This window comes from Haliotis asinina, chromosome 6 (genome assembly GCF_037392515.1).
Source record: "Haliotis asinina isolate JCU_RB_2024 chromosome 6, JCU_Hal_asi_v2, whole genome shotgun sequence".
Classification (NCBI taxonomy): Eukaryota; Metazoa; Mollusca; class Gastropoda; order Lepetellida; family Haliotidae; genus Haliotis; species Haliotis asinina.
This window is the reverse complement of record NC_090285.1, coordinates 915,566-939,687: the sequence shown is the minus strand read 5'-3', so window position 1 is coordinate 939,687 and position 24,122 is coordinate 915,566. Positions and strand designations below refer to the sequence as shown.

At 41.1% G+C, this 24,122-nt stretch overlaps 2 protein-coding genes across 2 annotated transcripts; one reads left to right on the top strand and one right to left on the bottom strand.

Annotated features, from left to right (window-relative positions):
• Positions 1 to 1,962: 1,962 nt before the first annotated feature.
• Positions 1,963 to 12,065, top strand: LOC137287403 (perlwapin-like). Its single transcript, XM_067819667.1, has 4 exons — positions 1,963 to 2,095; positions 2,593 to 2,652; positions 11,040 to 11,136; positions 11,535 to 12,065. The coding sequence occupies exons 1-4, from the start codon at positions 2,078 to 2,080 to the stop codon at positions 11,825 to 11,827; spliced, it is 468 nt and encodes a 155-aa protein (XP_067675768.1). The 5' UTR covers positions 1,963 to 2,077; the 3' UTR covers positions 11,828 to 12,065.
• A 4,354-nt stretch (positions 12,066 to 16,419) lies between these two features.
• Positions 16,420 to 23,853, bottom strand: LOC137287359 (suppressor of tumorigenicity 14 protein-like). Its single transcript, XM_067819614.1, has 5 exons — positions 23,608 to 23,853; positions 23,465 to 23,513; positions 22,655 to 22,777; positions 17,164 to 17,286; positions 16,420 to 16,615 (listed from the first exon to the last, which is right to left on the bottom strand). Exons 1-5 carry the CDS (start codon positions 23,629 to 23,631, stop codon positions 16,470 to 16,472), a joined length of 465 nt encoding a protein of 154 aa, XP_067675715.1. The 5' UTR covers positions 23,632 to 23,853; the 3' UTR covers positions 16,420 to 16,469.
• Between the last annotated feature and the right edge of the window lie 269 nt (positions 23,854 to 24,122).

Genomic DNA, 24,122 nt, shown 5'->3' with positions numbered 1-24,122 from the left:
TAAGAACTAGCTATACTAGTTCAAACGAGTCTTGGGCTTATGGGTCGATCGAACTAGTTCCTTCCGTACCTCCATATTCTTTCCTCTGCAGATTAACGGACGTAACACTAAATAGTTCAACCCTATTCATGCATATATTAATTTGGGAAAATGTACTTACTTTTGTGAGTCCCATAGTAATCGTTGAGTTAAGTTTTGTTACTAATTTTAGAATATATCAGTGACTAAATATTAGTTGAGATGGGGGACCAGGCATATAGCACATACACAGAAGAGGTCTATGAATCTCGGAATTGAACAAACCAAGCTATTTATGTTTCAAGTGGACAGAGTGGCTGACAAAGTGACATATGGTTCGAGATACCCTTGGACCATGTCCTGTCACAGTAGACTGGATATATCCAAGGGGTTGTGGGTGTTGTCCGAGGGAGTGTCAAGCTCAAGAAGCAGGGTAGGATATCTGCGCGAGCATCGGGATGCTGTCCATCAGGATCTCTCGGCCTCTGGGATAATGGATGTCCTGGGCCATGGAAATAAATGTAGCGTTGCCTATGATATTGTTCAGTGCTTACTTAGGATATATACACTACCCATCAAAGGTTTCTCTCGTCTTAATGTAGCCACTTACATCGGTCAACTAAACTAGATTTTGCTAAATATTTCATACTGTTTAAAGGTACTGTTTACATCTGAACTGATGGATTCTAAAGCAATGCTGTAACGTTGAAATATTTATTGGTATGAGTCCAATAAATGGTGAAATCCGGAGCAAATGGGCGAATTGTTGACAAAACTTTACTTCAAAACGCTGTTGTTCCCATACAGGATAAATGCACATGCTACTCAGCAATGTGTTGCATGATCCTCGCGCAGTTCATCTACAGAGGGTTTGCAGTTGTTTACCCCAAGTTAATGAAGAAACTCATTGTCAATGTAAACATATAGTTGTACATAACACAGTGCGTGTTTCAAATGAGTATAAACCTTTGACGGGTAGTATACTTAGAACTGCCCTTACACGTCAAATGAATGTGTGATATGTGCACGTCACAGGAAATCTAAGTACCTGACAACGCTTGTCTGCAATAATTCATGGAATCTGAGTTTTATATGTCTGTACGGATTGTGAAAGTTAATCCCAGATTGTGTTTTGGGACAGTGGCCTTGACACAGGACTAAACTGTCTGTCTGTCCCAGATTTTGTGTAACGACTGTGTATTAGATTCCAATACAATCCCCAATTCTCACAACTTGACAAGGATATCAACTCAAGTACAAAACACGTTATTAAGTGTTTGTCCTAGGCCGGCTTCATATGGCGCTCTGTCCTACTTTTAATACAGTAATTGATATTAACACTTGGTTGTTTCAAGTTTCCATTTCATGTTGAGAGTAAGTGGGATAACTGTGCTCTTTCTGCCTTCAAGAATCTCTACACTTGATTAATTTAAGAGCATGCTGAAAAATCTGTCACTGCATTCCCTTTTGGAAAAAATTCCTTTATGATTCTTTGTCGCCTGCCCCTTTTGAATCATTCGGCAAAACACTATGTCTTGTAATATTGTGATATTTGACAAAGAAAACCGGGATCCGAAACTCGACAAGCCTGTTTGCTTCTACATTTGAAACAGAAAAAAGATGTTAAATGACGTCAGTTGACCGGATTAACAAGAACTAACTAACGCTGGGCTAACTGTTCTGATGTCAGTAATCACTATGAATGTTACATTAATACAAGGCATGTGGCACATGCTTCATCTGTCTTCAGAATTCAAGAGGTATGTGTTTTGTTTCTGCAAATAGAATGTTTACAGTAATGCGGTGCTGAACTGTCGCATGCGGTTAGGACGTTCGTGGGAATGTCTAGGAAAGGTCAGTTGAGGTGTTTAACTTACCACGAACATGTCCTGTTGTTCTGTTATTCGTGACGCTATTAAAATATGAACGTGACGACGTATTGCCGCTGTATGCTGCTAGTCTGAAGTACCCACGTCACGTGTCAACGTGATAAACGAGCACTTGGCCTTTACATTCATTCCGTCTAAATCCAGCTGCACAAGAAGCTGCACAGCGCGTCATGCCGCCTGTCATACTGGTAAGTGTTTTGACGTTTACCTTCACTTGTATAGATCTGATCAATGCGCCTCTCTCTTGGTAGATGTTTACGATGTGTGCGAAAGTCAGGAGTTCAGTGAAGGTGCGGACAAAACAGGGGACTTAACCCACAAAGATACTGCCATGCTTAAACACATACAGCCCTTCAAACACCACACCTACAAATAATGGACATGTTTTGGAATGTTTCTAAAGTTTCTGCTGTTTGTTGTTTGACTTAGTCTTGAGCATTCCAATGATTCGCTGTTCAGTTAGTTGAAGCCATGACACCATCAACTGTCATCATGCCCGCCGACCCTCCTACTGCAAGCAGGGGTTGCGGGAGATCATTCCCACCCGTACGTTCCATATCATACACCTACCTCACACTACGTATCTTATAGGAAATACAAATTGGGGCGTGAATTTCACGGTCAATCAAATTCACACTTTTTGATCAGTGATAAACACATGTAGATGTCTTCAATACATTTCCAGGTGATTGTCTGCTGTGTGACCTGCTGCATTGCCTACAGTCAGAGACCCGACCCATGTGCAGTAGGTATTCTAGATCCACTCTATTACTATACGATGTTATCCGCTGCGGTCTATGTGCGGTGCACTAAATGCATACCTGTTTGTGTCATGTTTTCACCTGTGTTTCTTCCTTACTGCTGTGAATTCTGCTAGGTGCACAGTTGTGTTGTCAAACTAATGCACCCTTCTGTTGAACAGGCACTCGTGGCGAGCCACCTCCTCGTATTGGGTGCTGGGTAACGCTAAGTGCTCGCCGTCCCCCCGTTGTGGACCCGGGGGCATATTTGGTCCACCAACCCGTTAGCCGTGGGTTGCGGCCCTGTGTCGGTGGAGGAGGGGATCCTGGTGGTTGAGGGTTACAGGGGCCTGCAACCGTGTTTCTGTTGCTCAACACGCCACTTTGGCCCTAACTTCACCTAGACGGATGGTTGAATAGGCCCGATTCAATCAATCGGCTGGTCGCACCAAACCCTGTGGAACAAACTGGTTTCCGCTGTAACACCGTCCTCGTAGACACTCCATGGTGGATGGGGAGCAGGTATCTTTTGAAGCACAATGTACCATTTGGAGCTGCCTTCCTCAGAGTCTTCCCCTATAACGGTTAACAGCCAATTTGAACCTTTAGAGGTTGAAGTCAATCCGCCGCTCAACCAACATCATCCAGTGGAATTGTAGAGGACTGAGGAACAATTTAAATGAATTACAGTTACTGATACAGGACTTCAAACCATTCTGCTTGCAAGAAACCTATTCTGGAGACACTGACCGCATGGATATAAGGTAATATGATTCTTATAATTATTATTCTCAAGGACCTAGAGCTACAAAGGGTTCTTCAATTTTGGTGAGGCAGGGAGTTGTACAAAGCCATGTCCCCCTGAATACACCACTTTAAGCTGCTGCCGTCAGGCTGACTTTGAATATTGTATTCACTTTGTGCTCAGTTTATGTATCACCATTTTTCACTTTTCAATAAACAGATATTCAGGCTCCCTAAGCCATGTATCATTATAGGTGACTTTAACGGCCATAATCCACTTTGGGGTAGTTCTAATACAAACAGAAATGGGAAGATATTAGAAGATTTTCTTTCAAACAATGAACTATGTATATTCAACGATAATTCGAAAACGTATTTACATCCTGGTACAGGTGCATATTCTTCTCTTGATTTGTCACTCACTGATGCAGATCTCTTAAATGAATTCGAATGGTTAGTTCACAATGATCTGTGTTGCAGCGATCATTTTCCGGCCATTATTCAGGCAATAAATCCAGCTGATATCCGTCCATGGTCAAGATTGAACTTCAATAAAGTTCGCCTTTGTTCAAACTACTTTGCAAGGACAAATTAATTCCTGATCGTTCCATTGATGTTCCTGATTCAGTACAGTTATTCTCTGATGAGCTCAACATAATAGCCGATGAATGTATTCCTAAGTCCTCTATAAATCCATGCATACGTAAACCATGGTTTACTAATGACTGTAAACAAGCTAGGAAAGCACGGAAAAAAGCTGAACATTATTTCCGCCTCCACACAATGGCGCATAATTTAAATAAACATAAAGTGTTAAATGCTAAAGCAAGGCGCACATTTAAGCAAAACAAGCGCTAGCAAAGTTGTAAAGGAAGACAAGTTCTTGGGTATACTTTTTTACTCCCATTTTACTTTTCTTCCACACATTAAATACCTAAAAAATAAATGTTTGAAAACATTAGATCTATTAAAAGTTATTTCCAGTTCCAAGTGGGGAGGGGATCAAGCTACCCTCCTACACCTGTACCGATCACTGGTTCGCTCCATTGTGTATGGTGGAGCCTGCAAAAGCAACCTAAAACTATTAGATTCAGTCCGTCGTCAAGGTCTAAGACTCTGTCTTGGTTCCTTTCGAATTTCAGTTGTTGACAGCCTATACGTCGAGGCTGATGAACCATCTCATAAAATTAGCTTTACAGTATATAACAAAGCTACATTCGAATGTGTCAAATCCTGCATATAACTGTGTCTTCAATCCTCTGTATGAGGATTTATACAATGAGACATCTTCTCTTGTTCGGCCTCTTACTTTAGAATAAAACCACTTATTTTTGCTGCTGGCATTGAGCTGGATAATATAGCTCCTTCCCGTCTTCTTTCTTCTCCTCCTTGGCAATTAGTTAGACCACAGGTCGACCTAACATTAACTACATTTAAAAAAACAGAAACTAATGAATGACAATATAATCAAATAAAACATACATACACACACACACACACATATATACACACACACACATATACACACACACACACACACATATATATATATATATATATATATATATATATATATATATATATATATATATATATATATATATATATATATATATATATATATATATATATATTACAAATCCTTATTTGCAGATGGGTACAAAGACGGTGGCGCAGTAGGTTATGCCACTGTCATTGGATCCAGAACAATATCTTCTAGATTACCCGATAACAGGTCCATTTTCACAGCTGAAGCTAACGCCATATTAACGGCTCTCAAATATGTTCAAGGACACCCAAAACATAAACAGCATATAATCTATCCAGACTCTCTTTCTTGCTTCAAGCTATTAAAAATACTTCTTGCAAATATCCACTTTAAATATTGAAATATTTTAATTGTATAATGAACTTGTTAGTGGCCAATACGACATTGTCTTTTGTTGGTTTCCCAGCCACGTTGACATTTCGTGTTACCAGAACACGATGGCCGATCCTGCTGTCAAGGCAGTACTCAACAAATCTGTGACACCACTTCTTATTCCTTACACGCTTATAAAGCTTACATTAAATCTTATATCCGTGATCTGATGCAGAAGACGTGGGACACCCAAGTGGGCATAAATAAATTACATGCAATAAAACCTTATGTTGGTTATACCTACTTGGGTTGTCAGTCCAGGTTTGAAGAGGTCATCAAGCGGCGATGTCGTATTGGCCATACGAGATATACTCATGAATACCTATTGAAAGGTGAGGATCCTCCGTTCTGCGTCCCTTGTGATGAAATAAATATGGTCAAGCATGACTTGCTTGACTGTGTCGAATATTCCATCACAAGGGATACCTATTTCAAAACAAGAACTATGAATTATCTTTTTGATAATATAAGTTCTCATTTAATCATTGCATTTTTAAAAGAAATAGATTTGTTAAATGACTTGTAAATAGATAAATATTTTAGTGTTGGAAGTTTATATTCGTGACTGTGGTTGTTAGTGGCTGTATCCTCGAGGGGGGTTAAAGTACTGTGAAATTATTGTCCTCCTGAGAGGGTACGTAAGTCCACGAACATTCAAAGAAAACTAAAACTGTAAATATTTTTAATCGTAGGATGTGTGTCTTTTTAATATATGGCTAGATTTCCTAAATTGCTAGCAGCTGAATGTATGGTCTATGCAGGAAGCAAATGTAGTGGTTCCTAGTGTGGTGATCTGCCTTCGGTTGTTGGTGATAAATAGCCCGTATTTTATATTGTCCAAATTGTGAAATTAGTTTTAACTTTCCACACTAGTTTTAAATTGTAACTGTGATATTCTAGTTGTTTTACTGTCCTTTGACGTCAGGTTTCTAAAGTGTATGCACATTTCATTTCAATATCAAACATGTTCTCGTCACGATATGGCTGAAATATTGCCGATATGACGTTAACTGTTAACTCACTCACTCACTCTGTTGAACAACATCAATGCTGGCATAAATGTAAATATTTACGTATTTAACTGCTCTTGTATTATACATCTGACAAGGTCATGGCTCGGGGATGACTGTAGTAAAGTGTATGTCATAGGTTCCATTTCTTTACACACAGTAGTTTGTTGAGTGAAGTGACCATAGCCGATTTAGTTCCCGAAGGTGAAAGGCAGACACATTAATAGTCTCTTATTCGTTCCGTAGTGTAGCACACAGTAAGTTGTTGTAGAGAGGACACATTAATAGTGTCTTATTCGTTCCGTAGTGTAGCACACAGTAAGTTGTTGTAGAAAGGACACATTACTAGTGTCTTATTCGTTCCGTAGTGTAGCACACAGTAAGTTGTTGTAGAAAGGACACATTACTAGTGTCTTATTCGTTCCGTAGTGTAGCACACAGTAAGTTGTTGTAGAAAGGGCACATTACTAGTGTCTTATTCGTTCCGTAGTGTAGCACACAGTAAGTTGTTGTAGAAAGGACACATTACTAGTGTCTTATTCGTTCCGTAGTGTAGCACACAGTAAGTTGTTGTAGAAAGGACACATTAATAGTGTCTTATTCGTTCCGCAGTGTAGCACACAGTAAGTTGTTGTAGAAAGGACACATTACTAGTGTCTTATTCGTTCCGTAGTGTAGCACACAGTAAGTTGTTGTAGAAAGGACACATTACTAGTGTCTTATTCGTTCCGTAGTGTAGCACACAGTAAGTTGTTGTAGTTAGGACACATTACTGGTGTCTTATTCGTTCCGTAGTGTAGCACACAGTAAGTTGTTGTAGAAAGGACACAATACTAGTGTCTTATTCGTTCCGTAGTGTAGCACACAGTAAGTTGTTGTAGAAAGGACACAATACTAGTGTCTTATTCGTTCCGTAGTGTAGCACACAGTAAGTTGTTGTAGAAAGGACACATTACTAGTGTCTTATTCGTTCCGCAGTGTAGCACACAGTAAGTTGTTGTAGAAAGGACACATTACTAGTGTCTTATTCGTTCCGTAGTGTAGCACACAGTAAGTTGTTGTAGAAAGTACACATTACTAGTGTCTTATTCGTTCCGTAGTGTAGCACACAGTAAGTTGTTGTAGAAAGGACACAATACTGGTGTCTTATTCGTTCCGTAGTGTAGCACACAGTAAGTTGTTGTAGAAAGGACACAATACTAGTGTCTTCTTCGTTCCGTAGTGTAGCACACAGTACGTTGTTGTAGAAAGGACACATTACTAGTGTCTTATTCGTTCCGTAGTGTAGCACACAGTACGTTGTTGTAGAAAGGACACATTACTGGTGTCTTATTCGTTCCGTAGTGTAGCACACAGTAAGTTGTTGTAGAAAGGACACAATACTGGTGTCTTATTCGTTCCGTAGTGTAGCACACAGTACGTTGTTGTAGAAAGGACACATTACTAGTGTCTTATTCGTTCCGTAGTGTAGCACACAGTACGTTGTTGTAGAAAGGACACATTACTGGTGTCTTATTCGTTCCGTAGTGTAGCACACAGTAAGTTGTTGTAGAAAGGACACAATACTAGTGTCTTATTCGTTCCGTAGTGTAGCACACAGTAAGTTGTTGTAGAAAGGACACATTACTAGTGTCTTATTCGTTCCGTAGTGTAGCACACAGTAAGTTGTTGTAGAAAGGACACAATACTGGTGTCTTATTCGTTCCGTAGTGTAGCACACAGTAAGTTGTTGTAGAAAGGACACAATACTAGTGTCTTCTTCGTTCCGTAGTGTAGCACACAGTACGTTGTTGTAGAAAGGACACATTACTAGTGTCTTATTCGTTCCGTAGTGTAGCACACAGTACGTTGTTGTAGAAAGGACACATTACTGGTGTCTTATTCGTTCCGTAGTGTAGCACACAGTAAGTTGTTGTAGAAAGGACACAATACTGGTGTCTTATTCGTTCCGTAGTGTAGCACACAGTACGTTGTTGTAGAAAGGACACATTACTAGTGTCTTATTCGTTCCGTAGTGTAGCACACAGTACGTTGTTGTAGAAAGGACACATTACTGGTGTCTTATTCGTTCCGTAGTGTAGCACACAGTACGTTGTTGTAGAAAGGACACATTACTGGTGTCTTATTCGTTCCGTAGTGTAGCACACAGTACGTTGTTGTAGAAATGACACATTACTGGTGTCTTATTCGTTCCGTAGTGTAGCACACAGTACGTTGTTGTAGAAAGGACACATTACTAGTGTCTTATTCGTTCCGTAGTGTAGCACACAGTACGTTGTTGTAGAAAGGACACATTACTGGTGTCTTATTCGTTCCGTAGTGTAGCACACAGTACGTTGTTGTAGAAAGGACACATTACTGGTGTCTTATTCGTTCCGTAGTGTAGCACACAGTAAGTTGTTGTAGAAAGGACACATTACTGGTGTCTTATTCGTTCCGTAGTGTAGCACACAGTACGTTGTTGTAGAAAGGACACATTACTGGTGTCTTATTCGTTCCGTAGTGTAGCACACAGTAAGTTGTTGTAGAAAGGACACATTACTGGTGTCTTATTCGTTCCGTAGTGTAGCACACAGTACGTTGTTGTAGAAATGACACATTACTGGTGTCTTATTCGTTCCGTAGTGTAGCACACAGTACGTTGTTGTAGAAAGGACACAATGCTGGTGTCTTATTCGTTCCGTAGTGTAGCACACAGTAAGTTGTTGTAGAAAGGACACAATACTGGTGTCTTATTCGTTCCGTAGTGTAGCACACAGTAAGTTGTTGTAGAAAGGACACAATACTGGTGTCTTATTCGTTCCGTAGTGTAGCACACAGTAAGTTGTTGTAGAAAGGACACAATACTGGTGTCTTATTCGTTCCGTAGTGTAGCACACAGTAAGTTGTTGTAGAAAGGACACAATACTGGTGTCTTATTCGTTCCGTAGTGTAGCACACAGTAAGTTGTTGTAGAAAGGACACATTACTAGTGTCTTATTCGTTCCGTAGTGTAGCACAGAGTAAGTTGTTGTAGAAAGGACACATTACTAGTGTCTTATTCGTTCCGTAGTGTAGCACACAGTACGTTGTTGTAGAAAGGACACAATACTAGTGTCTTATTCGTTCCGCAGTGTAGCACACAGTACGTTGTTGTAGAAAGGACACATTACTAGTGTCTTATTCGTTCCGTAGTGTAGCACACAGTAAGTTGTTGTAGAAAGGACACAATACTGGTGTCTTATTCGTTCCGTAGTGTAGCACACAGTACGTTGTTGTAGAAAGGACACAATACTGGTGTCTTATTCGTTCCGTAGTGTAGCACACAGTAAGTTGTTGTAGAAAGGACACATTAATAGTGTCTTATTCGTTCCGTAGTGTAGCACACAGTAAGTTGTTGTAGAAAGGACACAATACTGGTGTCTTATTCGTTCCGTAGTGTAGCACACAGTACGTTGTTGTAGAAAGGACACAATACTGGTGTCTTATTCGTTTCGTAGTGTAGCACACAGTAAGTTGTTGTAGAAAGGACACATTACTGGTGTCTTATTCGTTCCGTAGTGTAGCACACAGTAAGTTGTTGTAGAAAGGACACAATACTGGATGACATTAACTCAACACGTTCCATACTTGATGGTGCTTTGTGGAATATGTTTCTATCTGTTTGTGAACAGCAAACAAAAACGAAATTATGTCTGTCTGTGCATAGCGTGTCCTACTTTTATAACGGACCCTCAATTCAAATCTAACTTAACATCAATGAGATGCCGCTCAAAATCGTTTGAAGTCATATCCTGTCAGACATAATTATGTCACATATAGCACTGAGTGTACGTACTGTTCTTAGGTTGATGTATGTTGCGGAGACAGAACTGAGACTATATATTGACACGAGTTTGTTGGCATAGATCAGGCATTAGTAGAGCTGTTTCACAATCCATTGTTTCAATATGTTTGTATCTACCAACAGTATAATTCAGTTCGTAACATCACGCCAACCTGTGCATTAAACTTAGGATATCAAAAACCTATACTGCCATTCTAATAGCTCTTGCTGCAGTTAGCCTTAGAATGTCAAGAGACAATCATCGGATATGACTGTGTACATTAGTGCCATATGAACATAATGATACACAATGAGTTTAGGTATCTTTCTAATCAGAACACTGTCAATGTCAGCGCATTGGGTCCGTTTCCTGTATTTCAACCAGTTAAGACATCTATCAAAACCATTCATCGGTGTACCAGGTCTTCACTTGACATTCCTCTGTTTGCACCTGATTTCAAGGCGACAAAACACGCTGAACAAGGAGTGAGATTACGCTGCATTCCGAAACATTCCAGTTATATGGTGCCTGTCTCTAAACAATGGTTCTGGACCAGGTAATCCAGTGATCAATAGTATGAGTATCGATCTACGTAACTGGGATACTATGACAAGTGCCAACCAAAACCCAATGTACGCTGTCAATATATCATTTAAGAATTCCGAAATAAGAGTGCCTTCGCCATCAGTTTCACCTGCCGCGCTTCGTTTAAGTAAAGGTCAGTCTGATTATCAACAGTTTTACATTCGTAAAACAAATCCTTCAAATAAGAGAGTTATTTGAAGCCTGCACATTATATATAGCATGTATTTGGTCTTGAAGACGCGGACCTGGGATCAAGCTGTGTTGTTAGAGAAGAATCCTATTTACAACTCTTCAAATGTTCAGTCAGCCGTAAACCCATATTGCAGATCAAGTGGTGTCCCCCTAACATGGCGTGTAAGGTCCGATTCTCTCACTGCATCCTGGGTCCATGTCCACCACCACGCCCAGAGTGTGTACCCAAAGGTGAGCAAATGGTCATTTATCATATCTCACACATGAATGTCGTTTTCCTGATGGACCCCACTTACAAACGAGGAGTATTTATTAAGAAAGGGAATTACACCGCGGCGACTTTACTAAGATAATACCTGCGGGAAAAATACCAAGATGCAAGATTCGAATCGTCTGATTGACACAGGTTTGGTGAAGTGACCGACCCGATACCCATGCTTCAAACAGTTCAAAATTATCATTGAGGTGTTCTGTAAGATAAATACGTTATTCACTGGTCCCTCGGGGACCATGGGTTGAGGTACCAGACGTGATACCTCAGCACACAACTCAGTATTCAGTTTAGGTAATCGGACTATGCAGTCACGTTACAAGTCAACATATCTCTCCATCAGGAGCTTCTGTTTCAGTGAAAGATGGTGCATGTCCCGTCGAGTCCCCCATCACAGGACTGTGTACAGCGAGATGTGACCACGACGGCGATTGTCCTGGCGACAGAAAGTGCTGTGGCAGGTGTCCCAGAGTATGTAAAGTACCCATATCATCTGAGAAGAATGGGGTGTGTCCTAAACTGTCCCAGTGTCCGGACTCCCTACCATCCTGTCCACTGAATCCACACTGCAGCACAGACCGAGACTGTCCTGGCGCCAGGAAGTGTTGTGGTACCTGCCCCAGGATGTGTATTGATCCTGTTGGCTACTGACTTGTATCTAATACTTCAGTCTCTGGGAACAATTCATATAGTGGTGCCATGTGATGTCTAGCGTTGCCTTCAGAAACTGCACGAGGTATTGATGCTAATGATGAGATGCCCCCGCAAGCTACAGCTGCCCACCTTTCTTGGTTCGGCCCTGAATATATTGAGTTAGATCCCGTATTTCTAAAACGTTTACACAACAGTTGTATGACTGATAAATGTTTATTTACTCACAAGCTTTTAATGCAGTGTTAGTAGTTTATATATGGTGGGAACCAGGCCTGCTTTTGCTTAAACTGGTTAAACCATTAATTCATGCAGAAAACCCAAATGCACAGGCTAATGCAGACATTGTTTTACAGGTCAGGAAGTCTAATCAAGTAGCGGTTTGTTCTTGTGGTGTTTTACATGAAACGAGAAAACAACAGTTTAATGAATAGACCTATGTAGAGCTTGTTGTAAAGAATAGAGTTTACATTTAGTGAGTTGTGGTAGAGTAGTGGGAGTGCGTATTTCAAATAGTCTGCGCTCGCCAAAGCATGAAGTTCATAACATGGTGACTGAAAGCTGCTGTCTAGGGTAAGACATGACTTATCACACTTCATGAACATGTTAAAGTGCCCTGGAGACGAAATGTGCAGGAAATAGACAAGTACAGCAATTACACAACTGATGTCTAAGGAGAGATTTGGTCAGGTTAGGCATGCAGTTACTTACAGAATCCCACTTAAACAGCTTTGTAAATACTGGATAGTGGCCTCAACTCGACGATTCATTCCAGTTGCAACACCTATTCAATATATTTGTGACACGTTTGTTGACATTAAACGTTAGAGTTGCTGTATTGTACATTTTTATTTTGAAAGTGGTTAATCAAAGAAGTCATGGGTTTTCACCTTGTTGAACCTATATCTGTTGTGTATGTGTTACCTGTCAGAAATATAACTGGTATTTAAATATTTCAGTGAATAGTGGTGAAGCATTACTGAATGGTCATGTAGGTTTATATCCCTAGCAAAGTAAGGAATGCATGACATTCTAGAAGAAAACACTGGTCTATAAAACATTCTTCGTCTTTCTTATTCAACATAGACTGTGGAACCCAATGTTGACATGCAAGGAGGAGTTTACTGGTGTTCCCCTGTATCATGTGCCTTAGTTGATCATGTATGTTTTGTGAAACTTAAACTCACGGGCAGATTATCTTGTGAGTTTCTTTTTGTTAAAAACCCGAATTTCTTAATGATTGTAATAAAATAATAATTAAAACGCTGTTAAAGCATAAAACTTGTGGTTACTCTTTACATTATAATTCACGAGCTCAATAACCATTCACATCGACACACACAATCTTCATGGGCAGAGAACAAAACGATGGAATTGTCCATGATCTATCTTTTAAAAAAAACAAAACTGTTGTATAGTCAAAGTGGTGATGCAAAGGCACATTTTCAACGACAGGTAGTATTGAACAGTTCTAGTTCAGATGCTGCTGGTAGATAGTTTACACTTTGATAGGTTTCTAAGTCTATTTTCGTACATGAACCACAATTAAGCATTGTATTTGAATTTTGAGTTTGCCTTTTACACACATTCACTCATGTCTGCTTTGTCTGTTCTTGTCTTGCCGTTCTATCGCCTATATAACGTCCCATCCGTCGCTGAAATTAGTGCGCGCTATATACATGGACAGTAGACGGACAGACAGACATCGTTAGCCCTCGTTTTGGGACTCCACGGCTTCGAATTCCATGGCGCATCTTCATTGGCACTGTCGTCCTTGCATCTCATATGTGACACATTGTCTTTTTGGTCTTTCCAGGCATTTTCTGGACACGTTTTGATACGTCGCTGTAGATCACGCATGATTCACATATGTACTATGCAATCTGCACATGCACCTGGCCATAGTAAAGGGTCCCACACTACTGCCCAAAACTTTGTCTCCTTCTTGAGTGAGTTGAGGGTCGTACGGTGATCTCTGTTCTGTCGTTGTTGTCTCAGAAGTCGGTGGAATATCGATTGGCTTTCGTGGTGAACTGGTTAATCTACAGGTCAAGTATAGATTGACCTGTTACTCTTCAGTGGTATTCCTTTATGAGGTTGAAGTGCAGTCGATCCTTGTCATTTGTGCTAGGTTTCAGAACAATAGTGAGTTGTGCAAAATGTTCTGCAGCGGCCTTTTCATACATATCCAGAGTGTGATCCATATATTCGGGGGAAATGTATGGACCAAGATTTTGATTTGTTTATTTATGAGCGAATGAATTAATAAGCAGACAGAGCAATGTCCCTCAATTTGTTGTATACCGCATCAATTCTTTGCCTCTCGGACTTTGGTTTTGTAGCAGTAGAAACACTAGTGAAATTTTGTGAGGAAAGGTTTGAGTAAACAATGTGAGATCATATTGTTGTCACACGAGGCAGCTGCTCAATGAATTCATAGAACACCAAGAAAGGGTCTGACTAGGAGCACATTAAAGGGAATCAGGAATTGTTCATGCTGTGGTGTTTCCGGAGGAGCAGGATGTCTATTGTTTCATGTAAAACTCTTTGCACAATCTAGTATGATATGCGTGCTCCAATACAGTCTGCCATTAGAGTGTGTAAAGATTTCATTAATACCCTTTACTCTGCTGAGATGTGAAGCCAGCTAGGCCCTGTTCCATGTCAAGACAGCTAGTGCCTGTTCCATGTTTTATCAGTCAGATGGCTGGAGTGAAACTGTCAGTCCGCTGACCCTACCGTGGAGTTTTATTCTTTACTTAGAGACTGAATAGATGTTAAGACTAGAAGGAATCGGCAAGTTGAGACCACTGCCCAATGAAGGTATTTACCGAACTGTTTACGTGAGACTCTGAATGTAATTGCAAGCCTAAACCTGGCCAAGATTTCTGCTTCATACATCAAAATTGACTTTATTTTTTCATAAAAAATCTTTAAAAAGATTTTGAAACTGATATCTCCAAGTGTACTTAATGTCTTTATAATACCAACATGTGCCTATTGCGCTTGGAGCGAAGCATATTTGACATGCATGGTCCAAGACAAACCATTGGTAAAATACAATCTTAAATATTAATAATAACTAACAGTCTAGGTGTATCACCTTAAACAACCACCATTCTTCTTTAGGTTTACCTCCTTTTTCGAAGACTACGATTTTTGTTTGCTCTATATTTACTGCTAGTTTCCATTTATTTCAGTAGTCTTAGTAGGCCACTAACGGTACTTGAAAACAACACAACATCGTCTGCAAACAACAGAAGGAAAATTTTAACTATTTCTGGATGAAGTCATATGCCACTTCACCATTTAGTTTCGATTCGAGCAGGAAGCCATGAAAACAGAAAACAGGAAAGGACGAAGTATACATCCTTGCCTTACACGAAGTTGTAATTAGAACAAGTTGTTTCAAAGGCATTTAGAAGTTGGAGGAATCAAACTAAAAGTGCTTTATGGTTCAACTTCTTTATTATACAAGGTCACAGCGTTTCGAGACAGATTCTAGTCTCTTCTTCACCTCACCTGAAGAAAGAGAGAGTCTCGAAACGCTGTGACCTTGTATAATAAAGACGTTGAACCATAAAGCATTTTTAGTTTGTAGTTCGAACGTTTCCGATTTCTTGATTATGGTTGACACGTACATTCACGTTCTCATATATATTAGTATACTCATTTTCTTACTGAGACCATGGTACTGGAACAGAGACCAAAGTTTGTTGAGTTGGACGGAATCGAAGGCTTTCGCAAAATCTACAAACAGGGCATATAATTTTCCTCCTTTGGAATTCATCTTTGCATTATTCTTTGTAAAATAAATATGTTGTCAACTGTGATATATCCATGGCTAAATCCAGCTTGTGATTCATTATCTTATCTATTGTATCTCCCCAGCTTACAAGTGTCTTATTAATTACGCAAGTGAAACTTTTACTAAATTTACTAAGTAATGTTATTCCTCAACAGTTATTTGGGTTATTTGCATCACCGTGTTTATGGATTGGAACAATGATACCAATTGTCCCAAAGTGTGGAAAAGTACCATTTTCCTATATAATATTAAATAGTAGTTCTAGGTATGGTGCGATAAGGTCAGACGAGTGTTTAAAGAATTCTGATCTCATGTCAGCAAATCCTGGTGATTTGTTTGATTTAGGATAGTCACTACTTTCTAAAATCTCTTTGGTGATTGCTGATTCAAGTATAGCTGCGGTAAGGTCTGGATTTTGCCAGAACTGTCGTGATAATCATGGTCAGTTTAATGATCTACTGTATGAAACACCACTAAAGAGTTGCTTATAGTGTGGCAACCATTCATGGCTTCTTTATTCATCAGAGTATGGACTGGCGTGGACTGTTTGAAATACGCAGGTCTGGCTATGTACTACTGGTATTAGTTTTTACTGAGTTTGATCATTGTCGCTGATGCCATTTGGAATGGAGAAAACCAACGACAAAGCCCACAAAATAACATTATTGGTATCAGTATGTGACATTTATGAAACGACGATGGCGGTTGGGGTACACTTACACCAGTCCTACCCCAGACACTCACGGTGCACAATACTACTTCAGATGTTTTTAAAAACCAAAGATTTTGTCGTCAAACATGCAACGTTTATTTCTATTTCGCGTAAGAATGTCTTCAAACAGGACAGCAGACGGCGAACCGGTCGAGTGGGTCGGTGACACAGGCGCTGTTTCGCGGACACGCCTGAGCCGATGGACCCCGTCCACAGAAATATGCCATTCCCTTGGAGTCTTTTAATGGTGCTCCTCTTGGGCACTGGGCTGAAGGTAGATCGAAACTCGTTTATATTTCACCTTTGTCCAAACACCACAGCATGAGTAACTGGTGTATGTGAATTTATGAATATCATTATGGATTGTACGTGTTCTGGTACAGTCTGCTTTCATGTACAGGCCGGCGATTCTCTGGCGGCCCCAACACCATGGACAACGTGAGAGCTGGTGTGGTTCTGACACAGTGATTGGGAGATGCTGGTGAAAACATACAGTGAGACACGTAGTTAACTTCACCACAGTCCTTCCTTCAGGGAGAATAAAATTCAGCAACTTGAAATTCTGTCACCAACGCCTGTCAGTAATTACACACACCAAGTTACAATGGATACGCGATGTCACTGGAAATAATTTTCACAGTATTGAGACGTCAGCCCATTCTGACGTAACCCTTGAATTATGTAGGATAAAAAACAGTCAGTGCGTTTAATATTTAGTATATCGTCTAAGTAGTAATTTATACTGAAACGGTAATACTTCACTTCTACAACTGCTAAAATGGAAATGGTCTGTAGGTCTGTTAAAGAAATACTCACAGACCACAGGGCAGTCGTCTTCATCCGAGTTGTCCCCACAATCGTCATTACCGTCACACAGCTGAGACTTGGATACACACTTCAGGATGCTTCTGCATATCTTCCCGCTGCCACAAGGGTTACCTACAGTCACACAACCTATGGGTTACCTACAGGCAAACAACCTCTGGGTTACCTACAATCATACAACCTATGGGTTACCCACAGTCACACAACACAAGGGTTTTCTACAGTCACACAACATATGGGTTACCTACAGTCAAACAACACAGGGCTTATCTACAGTCACACAACAAATGGATTACCTACAGTCAAACAACACAGGGGTTACCTACAGTCACACAGCACAAGGGTTACCTACAGTCACACAACTTATGGGTTACCTACAGTCACAGAACACATGGGTTACCTACCGTCAAACAACACAGGGGTTACCTACAGCCACACGACATATGGGTTACCTACCGTCACACAACCTATTTGTTACCTACAGTCAAACAACACAGGGGTTACCTACAGTCACACAACATATGGGTTACCTACAGTTACACAACACAGGATTACCTACAGTCATATAATACTTGGGTTACACACAGTGGTATAACACATGAGCTACCCACAGTCAAACAACACATGATTACCTACCGTCATATAACACTTGAGTTATCCACAGTGGCACAACACATGATTACCTACAGTCACACCACAAAGGAGTCACCTACAGTCACACAACACATGATTATCTACCGTGATATAACACTTGGGTTATCCACAGTGGCACAAAACATGATTACCTACAGTCATACAACAGAGGGGATGCCTACAGTGACACAACACATGCGCTACCCACAGGTACGAAAATAGAAGGGTTACCTGCATTCACACAACGCATATATAGCTTACCCACAGTCACACAAAACATGGTTTACCTACAGTCTTAGAACACATGGGGTACCTACAGACACACAACAGATGAGTTACCCACAGTCAAGGAACACATGAATTACATACACTCACACAGCACAGGGGTTACCCACTGTCACACAACACAATAGTTACACACAGTTACACAACACATTGGATACCTGCAGTCACACAACAGAGGGGTTACCTACAAGCACACCACAGTTACACAACACACGAGTTATCTGCAGTCACACAACACAGGGGTTACATACAGTCACACAACACAGTGGCTACCTGCATTCACACAACATATTGGTTACCTACAGTCAAACAACATATGGGTTACCTACAGGCAAACAACACAGGGGTTATCTACAGTCACACAGCACAGGCGTTATCTACAGTCACACAAAATATGTGTTATCTACAGGCACAGTACATATGGGTTACCTACAGTCACACAACATATGGGTTACCTACAGTCACACAACCTATGGGTTACCTACAGGCAGACAACCTATGGGTTATCTACAGTCACACAACCTATGGGTTACCTACCGTCAAACAACACAGGGGTTTCCTACAGGCACACAATACAGGGGTTATCTACAGTCAAACAACACACGAGTTACATACAGTCACACAACATATGGGTTACCTACAGTCAAACAACACAGGGGCTACCTACAGTCACAGTACATAAGAGGTACCTACAGTCAAAGCACATATGGGTTACATGCAGTCACACAACAACAACACACAGATTACCTGCATTCACACAACACATGGGTTACCTACAGTCACACAACACATGATTATCTACCGTGATATAACACTTGGGTTATCCACAGTGGCACAAAACATGATTACCTACAGTCAAACAACAGAGGGGATGCCTACAGTGACACAACACATGCGCTACCCACAGGTACGAAAATAGAAAAATAGCATACCCACAGTCACACAAAACATGTTTTACCTACAGTCACAGAACACATGGGTTACCTACCGTCAAACAACACAGGGGTTACCTACAGCCACACGACATATGGGTTACCTACCGTCACACAACCTATTTGTTACCTACAGTCAAACAACACAGGGGTTACCTACAGTCACACAACATATGGGTTACCTACAGTTACACAACACAGGATTACCTACAGTCATATAATACTTGGGTTACACACAGTGGTATAACACATGAGCTACCCACAGTCAAACAACACATGATTACCTACCGTCATATAACACTTGAGTTATCCACAGTGGCACAACACATGATTACCTACAGTCACACCACAAAGGAGTCACCTACAGTCACACAACACATGATTATCTACCGTGATATAACACTTGGGTTATCCACAGTGGCACAAAACATGATTACCTACAGTCATACAACAGAGGGGATGCCTACAGTGACACAACACATGCGCTACCCACAGGTACGAAAATAGAAGGGTTACCTGCATTCACACAACGCATATATAGCTTACCCACAGTCACACAAAACATGGTTTACCTACAGTCTTAGAACACATGGGGTACCTACAGACACACAACAGATGAGTTACCCACAGTCAAGGAACACATGAATTACATACACTCACACAGCACAGGGGTTACCCACTGTCACACAACACAATAGTTACACACAGTTACACAACACATTGGATACCTGCAGTCACACAACAGAGGGGTTACCTACAAGCACACCACAGTTACACAACACACGAGTTATCTGCAGTCACACAACACAGGGGTTACATACAGTCACACAACACAGTGGCTACCTGCATTCACACAACATATTGGTTACCTACAGTCAAACAACATATGGGTTACCTACAGGCAAACAACACAGGGGTTATCTACAGTCACACAGCACAGGCGTTATCTACAGTCACACAAAATATGTGTTATCTACAGGCACAGTACATATGGGTTACCTACAGTCACACAACATATGGGTTACCTACAGTCACACAACCTATGGGTTACCTACAGGCAGACAACCTATGGGTTATCTACAGTCACACAACCTATGGGTTACCTACCGTCAAACAACACAGGGGTTTCCTACAGGCACACAATACAGGGGTTATCTACAGTCAAACAACACACGAGTTACATACAGTCACACAACATATGGGTTACCTACAGTCAAACAACACAGGGGCTACCTACAGTCACAGTACATAAGAGGTACCTACAGTCAAAGCACATATGGGTTACATGCAGTCACACAACAACAACACACAGATTACCTGCATTCACACAACACATGGGTTACCTACAGTCACACAACACATGATTATCTACCGTGATATAACACTTGGGTTATCCACAGTGGCACAAAACATGATTACCTACAGTCAAACAACAGAGGGGATGCCTACAGTGACACAACACATGCGCTACCCACAGGTACGAAAATAGAAAAATAGCATACCCACAGTCACACAAAACATGTTTTACCTACAGTCTAAGAACACATGGGGTACCTACCGTCAAACAACACAGGGGTTACCTACAGCCACACGACATATGGGTTACCTACCGTCACACAACCTATTTGTTACCTACAGTCAAACAACACAGGGGTTACCTACAGTCACACAACATATGGGTTACCTACAGTTACACAACACAGGATTACCTACAGTCATATAATACTTGGGTTACACACAGTGGTATAACACATGAGCTACCCACAGTCAAACAACACATGATTACCTACCGTCATATAACACTTGAGTTATCCACAGTGGCACAACACATGATTACCTACAGTCACACCACAAAGGAGTCACCTACAGTCACACAACACATGATTATCTACCGTGATATAACACTTGGGTTATCCACAGTGGCACAAAACATGATTACCTACAGTCATACAACAGAGGGGATGCCTACAGTGACACAACACATGCGCTACCCACAGGTACGAAAATAGAAGGGTTACCTGCATTCACACAACGCATATATAGCTTACCCACAGTCACACAAAACATGGTTTACCTACAGTCTTAGAACACATGGGGTACCTACAGACACACAACAGATGAGTTACCCACAGTCAAGGAACACATGAATTACATACACTCACACAGCACAGGGGTTACCCACTGTCACACAACACAATAGTTACACACAGTTACACAACACATTGGATACCTGCAGTCACACAACAGAGGGGTTACCTACAAGCACACCACAGTTACACAACACACGAGTTATCTGCAGTCACACAACACAGGGGTTACATACAGTCACACAACACAGTGGCTACCTGCATTCACACAACATATTGGTTACCTACAGTCAAACAACATATGGGTTACCTACAGGCAAACAACACAGGGGTTATCTACAGTCACACAGCACAGGCGTTATCTACAGTCACACAAAATATGTGTTATCTACAGGCACAGTACATATGGGTTACCTACAGTCACACAACATATGGGTTACCTACAGTCACACAACCTATGGGTTACCTACAGGCAGACAACCTATGGGTTATCTACAGTCACACAACCTATGGGTTACCTACCGTCAAACAACACAGGGGTTTCCTACAGGCACACAATACAGGGGTTATCTACAGTCAAACAACACACGAGTTACATACAGTCACACAACATATGGGTTACCTACAGTCAAACAACACAGGGGCTACCTACAGTCACAGTACATAAGAGGTACCTACAGTCAAAGCACATATGGGTTACATGCAGTCACACAACAACAACACACAGATTACCTGCATTCACACAACACATGGGTTACCTACAGTCACACAACACATGATTATCTACCGTGATATAACACTTGGGTTATCCACAGTGGCACAAAACATGATTACCTACAGTCAAACAACAGAGGGGATGCCTACAGTGACACAACACATGCGCTACCCACAGGTACGAAAATAGAAAAATAGCATACCCACAGTCACACAAAACATGTTTTACCTACAGTCTAAGAACACATGGGGTACCTACAGACACACAACAGATGAGTTACCCACAGTCAAGGAACACATGAATTACATACACTCACACAGCACATTGGATACCTGCAGTCACACAACAGAGGGGTTACCTACAATCGCACCACACATGGGGTACCTACAGTCACATAAGACACGGGTTACAGACAGTCACACAACACACGAGTTATCTGCGGTCACACAATACAGGGGTTACCTACAGTCACACAACACAGTGGCTACCTGCATTCACACAACACATGGGTTACCTACAGCCACACAACACTTGGATGTCTGTTTCTTCAATAACACCCCCCGAAAAAAACAAACAAACAATAAACAAACAAATAAATAAATAAATAAATAAATAAATAAATAAATAAATAAATAAATAAATAAATAAATAAATAAATAAATAAATAAATAAATAAATAAATAAATAAATAAATAAACAAAGGCTAGCGTCATGGTGTAACGACAGGAGAGATGCTAGCAGGACTGAGTGGTATTGTGTAAGGATAGGAGAGTTGCTAACATGGGTGAGCGCAATCGTGTTAAGATAGGAGAGATGTTAGCAGGACTGACCGAGATCAACACAGCCTTCGCGTTCATCGGAGTTGTCACCACAGTCGTTTTTGCCATCACATTTCAGCGTTGCCGAGATGCATCTGTTGTTGCTGCAGCCCCACTGAGACGAGGAACAGGCACCTGAGAACAAGAGGTCGAGGTCGTGACCGAGTGACACGGACCGACGAAGGCGGTGGGGTTAAATTATCTACTTATAGTTACTACCATTCAATTGATTTTATTGTTATGTAGGTTTATTAATATGCTCATCTACACTGTAATTATTCCTCGTTGACGTAATATGTGTTAAGGAAAAAACTTCTGCTCGAGTTTGGTAGACAATGTAAAACCATCTGGGTCGGGAAATCCCTTCTCTTCCGGTTTTACATTGTCTACCAAAACCCGGGGGCGTGTTTTCTCCTATATATATTGTGTCCTTCCAATACCTGTGGCACAAGGCACAGGTCACAGTGCCTTCGGCTGTCCAAGAGTAATGATAAATGTCGAAGGAGGTATAGTGAATTATAGCTTCTTGATAATGCTTGAATGTGTTAGTGTACAAACTTTACCCACAGTCCAGTTACATATACTCAAGGCGAAACACTGTAGTGAAATACAGCTCATTAACTTCCTCCTTCACGGACATATTGAAAACTACATGTCCTACCGCGGTTGACGTCACACAACGTCAGCAATCTGCAGAAACGTTCATGCGCAACACAGACAGGGGCAATGATGACCTTGACCCTCAATATCATTCTAGGATATGGCATGTCGTGACACTGTGCAACCAGGCTGACCGAAGTGTTTCTCAGAGCACATGCTCACCTTCAACATTTGATGGTACACAGGTTGTGATGTACACAAGGACACACACCTGAAACAAACATGGATCAATCATGGATCACACATACTAGTGATTATTTATAGGAAATGTGAATGTTGAGATTAGGTAACACTGTCGTACTCACAGCAAAGACCGCACAAGCCGACATCTTGTGGACAGTTTCCGAATTCTCAGGCAACTGTTATCTACGTGAGATCATGTACACACACACACACACACACACAGGTGGCGCGATCCTGTACAACCAGTTCTGTGACACTGTAGCTGCCGGATAGGAAGATAAAGGAAAGTGCACCTAAAGGACGTTGTTCTCGTGATAATTGAGGTACACTTGTTTACCTGCTGCACTTGCCGCGGACGGTTCTCATCTGAACCTGGGTGGCTGATGGATGTAAAGACTTCAATGGAAAACATACCTGCGTTAACACTGCTTCCTCGAGGCGATTTGTGCGAGAGTATGTGGGTTCTCATGAGTGTGCAGTTAACTTTATGACGAACTAGACTGCCTCTGTGTGGATGTTGCGCAGTGGAAAAAACACGTGCAAAGCTGCGTCATAACTGTAACTGAAACCTAACCAACCAAACTGTTTATACTTACCTTTGGTCTAGGCAAGGAACTATACGCGGCCACTGTTAGCA